The sequence below is a fragment of the Sinocyclocheilus grahami genome, unplaced genomic scaffold, assembly GCF_001515645.1.
Source record: "Sinocyclocheilus grahami isolate Dianchi unplaced genomic scaffold, SAMN03320097.WGS_v1.1 scaffold32.1, whole genome shotgun sequence".
Taxonomy (NCBI): Eukaryota; Metazoa; Chordata; class Actinopteri; order Cypriniformes; family Cyprinidae; genus Sinocyclocheilus; species Sinocyclocheilus grahami.
In genome coordinates, this window is record NW_015505211.1 from 3,746,033 (window position 1) to 3,752,261 (window position 6,229).

A 6,229-nucleotide genomic window follows, 5' to 3' on the forward strand; every position below is an offset into this window, starting at 1 on the left:
CTCCGAGATGCCCTGCCAAGGGATGGGAGTGAGCCAGCTCCAGTACGGTCTCCATTTTGGTGCGTGGCACCACCAACAGCAATTTTTCCTCCCCCCTTCGCTGCGCGACACAGTACAGCAGGCCATTTTGCACGACGAAATGCGGGAGAGGGTGGGGACCAGGCTGAACCTCCTTGCCTTCGATGACCCGGACCTGGGTCCATCCATGCTTCAGCCTGTCGTCCTCCCGCTGTTCCTTCCCAAATGAGCCCCCTCCCGTCACCTGTTGGAACGTTAGGATTAAGACGTTAGGATTTTGGGAGGGGGATTCACCTTCTCTCCCGCTATCCGAGGCCAGAAGCACGGGCCGCTGACGAGGTCCTGTCATGGTCCTCCTCCTTCTGGCCAGCAGGCGGTCAAACTCTGGCCAGTCTCTCCCGATCAGCACGGGGACGGGAAGATCCTTCATGACCCCGACTTCCACCGGCCAGGCGCCGGGAGCGGCCGAAATGTTCACCCTGCGAGCGGGAACTTGTCAGTGCTGCGTGAGTAGTGTGAGTTCGGCGGCCTGGGCACGGGCCCGCAGACGGGGCTTATACTCCCACTCGTGGAAGTGCTGGGCGGCACAGATAGGTGATAACCCCAGGCGGGCTAGGATTTCCTTCTTGACCTCCTTATATTGATCGGCGGAGGCGGCGGGAAGAGCGAAGTATGCATGCTGCGCTTTGCCCGTTAGCAGGGGAGCCAGCACCTGTGCCCAGTCATCCTGATGCCACCCTTCCAAGGTGGCCGTCGCTTCGAACATTTGTAAGAAGGCTTCTACGTCATCATGAGGGGTCAGCTTGGGTAGCAGCTTCGCGGCTTGCACTCGGGGGTCCGGCAGCGGAACGCATTGAGCGGCGGTGGCACACAGTCTTTCCTTGACGGGTGGCAAGGTGCTCAACAATTTGTTGCTGGTGGATGCTAACCTCGGTGAGCCGCTGGAGGATTTCGTCCACGGTGGGGGAGGAGCGCTCGCCTGTGACAGAAACCGGAGACAAAACCAAGGAAAAAAAAAAGTGAGGGCCTCCTTCTTCACTGATTCGCCTGCATTCTCCACCAGTGTAACGGGGTGAAGAATCACACGACAAGAAATCTCAATCAAGACCCCGGAGGGTGGATTTATTGGGGTGAGGGGTGCTCGTGAGAAAGGTCCAGGTAGGTGCTCCGGTGCCGTGAGTGCTCTCTTCCGTCTTCCCAGTGCAGAGGGTCCGTGCAGTGCTCCTGTGGGGCTGGTCGGTCACACGCTGCTTTCTGTGGGGAAAATAAGAGGGCGAGTTAGTGCTCAGTCTCATGGCGGAATCTCCTAGATGGCAGGGCTTGCGTGGCTTATGTAGCCGCTGCCTGATGAGGTGCATATATACATATACATATGTACTGTATGTTTTGAATATTAATTGTGTGTACACCCAGTAAAAAGAAATGAATGTGTTAGAAGAGTTTGTGTCAGTGCTGAGGTTAAATATAGCACCACATAGTCCCTCCCTCCCACCCTCTCTCTTTCTCACTCAATCTTTCACTCTCTCTCTCTTGGCTTTGCTTGAATTCCAGCTTGACCTTCTCCTCAGTTAGTGCTTGCTTTTATCAAAACTACTAGGAGCTACACAGGAAGGCTGTGTTTCCTTGAACTTGCGGTCTCTTACTCCCATAACTCCAAGAGCAAAGCCCTGCTATCCCAAGTTCGTGGCCGTTTGATAGGGCTGCCCAGCATGGTGTCGGTCCACAAAGACAGGGTGGGAAGACAGATGGGAAGTATGGAGCTCTGGTGGAGGTAAAGGGCTAGTTTTGTTTCGGATTACTGGAACTGACACGGCCGCATCATGGAGCTGTCTCCCGTGCGGTGGAGTCGGGCCAGCGTCATCAGCTTCATCAAGGGCCTTGGTAGGTGCCACTGAGCGAAAGGTCTGTGGGTGCGTGGGTGTTGTTCATGTTCTCAACGCTTGCTCTAAGGAGGTTGCATTCTGTGGATTCCTGATAGTGTGTTGTTCAAGGCTCATGAAGCAAGCAGAATATTTCAAAATTCCTTTCTAGCAGCTCCCCTGCTCATTCAGTTTGAACCGCTCTGGCTCAACAGCAACTTCGGAGGTGTCAACTGATGTCCGCTGTTTGTCCATAAATAACGTAGTTGACGTTAGTGTTATTTACAGATGACTGTCAAGCCAACCATATGTAGTAAGTTTAAATTGATGATTAACAAATGTTCAATGTCTTATTTTGGTCTTACTTGATAATAGGCATCCAACAGCTTCTAAATATTCGGGTTTCTGTCTAGGTGGTTTGTCTCATGTCATTTAGCACAAGTACTAATCATTCCATTGTTCTACCCTTGACCTGAGCAGTGGAACCCTAGTGTTAGGTCATGAACTCCCATTAACATGGTGTGAAGTTTAAACTGTCCCAAGTACTGAGGTCTGCCAGAGGAATTTTAGATGGCAAAATATCAGCCTGACATGCATTTCTTCATTGGCGCAGACTGAAAAACCATATCTGAACTCCAGAATATTACAGAGACCGCAACTGCATGGATGCTTTGACAAACAAACATCCACAACACTGTAACTTTGCGTCAATATGTTTTGCACGGGCAAACACCACTCACATTTTCTTCAGAAAACTGAAAAGATCTAGTTGACACCGAAGACTTGAGAAGTGTAATTGTGACTGTGTGGAGGAATTGTCTACTTTTGATGCTTGAATAGGGGATTAAGCAACAGTGCATCACTGTTTTGACATGGATTGCTATATTTTTAAATGAGCAAAAACTAGTTAATAAGAGAACCCTTTAACAGTCCTTTAACAGTCTTAATCTCTTACTGTTCATAAAAGCACTTATGCAATCATAATTTTGAGGTAATTGCCTCATTTTAAGTTACTGCATATATCTTTAAACTGCTCATATTGCTGTTAGGATCCTTATCCTGTTAGGATATTAATCCTTTCTATTCGTTTTGCTGCTTGTGACTTGTGAGGATGCAGGGGTCTATTCTAAGAGGAGCACATGCTCGAAGCCCCTGCAGCCACATGACGTGAGCTCCCCCGGCCCCGGCCAGCTTGCTGCCCCCCCTTCCCCCTTTGGGAGCAATGACATGGTCATGCCAAAAATGAAAACACCAGCTGCTCCATCCCAGGCTGATGTGAGATGGTGCTCTCAAGGCACAGACTCGGGCCTCAACCCTAACACTGACAGCACCAGTTTCAGTATCTCATATCTGTCAAAATATCTGTCATGTTTTTTAATTTGCTAATTTGACAAGTTGATTCCATCTCAAAGCATTTGATTGGCCAGTAACTTTTGCCTCTGTGTGGGATCAGAAAATCACCCAAGTTGTATTCACTCGAGTCACTAGCACCACACATGTCAGAGCTTGTGCACTGCCCACCAAGTCATATGTAGAATGATTAGCACAATAGTTGAGCTACTAAGATCCATGATAATCTAATACAGTTTTTTTGTGCATTCCCAGCATCCCCCGTAGGAAAGCGCCCCCTCCCCCAAGTGAGCAGCACTCTAGGCGAGAGGAAAGGTCCCATTGCCACGATGCCAGTTACCGTGGACCCCGAGAGCAAACCGGGAGAGTATGTCCTCAAAAGCCTGTTCGCCAACTTCACCACCCTGTCTGAACGCAAAATACGCATCATCATGGCAGAACCACTGGTAAGAGACCTCTTTTTATGTTTTTAAAATGTATTTATTTTTTGATGTCAGACATTTTTCAGGCAAGACAAAGTTTAACATCTCTTGGGATATAATTTTCCAAAACATTTACATGAGATCATCTGAGACATAAGACCTCAAATGTAAGTAAATAATGTCTAGTCCATATTAAAATCAGTCGCCACAAGTCAGAGTTTGGTTTGAGGCTTTCTTACGCCTAATTTTAGCTGATTATCTGGTATGTTGAGTAGTGTAGAAAAACAAGAAGTGTACAATATGCTGTCTAAATCAATTAGACAGAGAAAGAGAGATATCTAACAGTTCTGGCATAGTTATTAATGACTATGCTGTGGCTTTCATTTGTAATTGCTTTAGTTGGCAGGCGTCGAATGTTAATACTTCACAATATATCTTCAAACTGCACTAATAGCCGTGAGATACTGTGTCTGTTTTTGCTGCAGTGGCTCAGGTTGCCTGGTCTCTCTGTATCACTGTAATTCCATTATGCTGGAGTGCAGATTTAAGTGGACAGGAATGGGTTTCGTCTACTTGGTATTTTCAAGCCAAAAAGCTTATGCACCAAACAGGAAGCAGTCAAAGCTCTCAGCACACCTATTTAACTAATATCTCTGTGCACAGACATACTGCGCCCAAACAGTTTGTGCTTTAAACTAATGAATCAATTTCACATTCATGACTTTGTCATCAGAGTTGAGGTGCTGAGTTTTGTCAGGTGCATTTTTAAGTCAACAGACAGTAATGTACAGTTCACAATTTATAGATCACTGCTGTAACTTTGTATCAGATTCATGTCTTAAGAGGCACAAAGTTCAACCATAATAGAAATGATTACCTTTAGGAACAGAACAAAGCCATGACCTAGACATCTATATTCAACCTGTTTGTAGAATCACAGCTCTCTTTTGACCCTGTCCACCCTCGTCATCCTGAAAGTGTGCATGCGTGTGTCCACGGGTGTGTCTGCATGTTATGGGGTTAATCACTTGATTTGACCTCCAGACCCAACCCCAGTTAAGTCGTTCTCTTGGCTTCATGGCCCAGTTTCCCACACCTGCACATTAAAGCTGTGGGATCTTCAGATTAAATTTAGTTCTGTTGGGATCAAATGAATGAACTTCAGAGGACCTACAGTTGTTTTAGCGCTAAAAATCAGTAGAAGAGTCTTTGCTGACATCTTTCAATCACTGATAATGCTCATGTGAGTACCATAGGCACATTAAGACAAGCTTTTTGGGGGGGAATTTTTTTAACAGCTTTTGCAGTGGAAACATGGAATCATGTGTTCAACAAAGCTGAGAGTACTACAGTTTTATTGGCAGCCTGAAAGCCTGATTAAAATTAGCCTCTAAAATTAACTCTTTCTCTGCCAGCGTTTTTTTTATTAAAGTTGCCAGTCACCGGCAGCGTTTTTAATAATTTTCACAAAACGTTCATGGCCCCCAGAATATTTTGCTGTGTGAATAGCTGAACATGCAATACAACATAAGGAAGAAACGAGCCTGCTTTTAAACAAAATTTTATTCTAGCTTCATGTATTCTTATTTTATCAACACTTGAATGTGGATAAGTTTCATTAAAAAAGCAACTTTTTGAACAAAAAGCAGAGAAAATAAAATTTTTGTCAAAGACTACGTCCAGGTAGTCTTATATGATTATATATATGTGATTTATATGCTGTTTATTGTTTGATGAGATTGTGTTATTTTTTAAATCCATCTGCTTAAATATGCTGTTGCTTGTTTCTGCTTCTTCTTCACCTGAATTAAGTCTGAAGTCTGTGAAGGTCTGCGAGTGCAGATTCTGTGTGGTTCTGGTTATATGTTATGTCAAGTTCATTCATTACAAAAGAAAGATTGATTTCTAGCTGGGAATCTGAAGCCAATGATCTATGACTCTTAAGTTCTTTTTGATGTTCTGCAGGAAAAGCCCCTCACCAAATCTCTACAAAGAGGAGAAGACCCACAGTTCGATCAGGTGAGATCAAGAGACATTTTGCATATCCTTCTTGACATTTAAGACTTTTATCCTGCCTGATACACACTCACAATTAAAGGGGTCATATGATGTTGCTAAAAAGAACATTATTTTGTGTATTTGGTGTAATGAAATGTGTTTATGCGGTTTAAGGTTAAAAAAACACATTATTTTCCACATACTGTACATTATTGTTTCTCCTCTACACACTTAAAAATAAAGGTGCTTCACGATGCCATAGAAGAACCTTTTTGTCTAAATGGTTCCATAAAGAACCTTTAACATCTGAAGAACCTTTCTGTTTGACTAAAGGTTCTTTGTGGTGAAAGAAGGTTCTTCAGATTATAAAAAGGTAAGAAAGAGATGGTTCTTTAAAGAACCTTTGACTGAATGGTTCTTTGTGGAACCAAAAATGGTTCTTCTATGGCATCGCTTGAAGAACCTTTTGAAGCACCATTATTTTTAAGAGTGTATGCCCCGCCTTTCCGAAACGTGTTGATTTTTACAAAGCTCATCGGTCTGAAAAAGTGAGGTGTGCTGTGATTGGCCAGCTATCCAGTG

The 6,229-nt window shown here is 44.5% G+C and overlaps 1 protein-coding gene across 1 annotated transcript in view; it reads left to right on the forward strand.

The window, feature by feature from the left end:
- The window catches only part of LOC107578695 (protein furry homolog), a 58,066-nt gene that overhangs the window by 15,196 nt on the left and 36,641 nt on the right, over positions 1-6,229 (forward strand). Inside the window, exons 2-3 of the mRNA XM_016264627.1 lie at positions 3,483-3,673; positions 5,615-5,668. Coding sequence (XP_016120113.1) covers positions 3,483-3,673; positions 5,615-5,668 — 245 coding nt within the window. The remainder of the gene's footprint in view (positions 1-3,482; positions 3,674-5,614; positions 5,669-6,229) is intronic.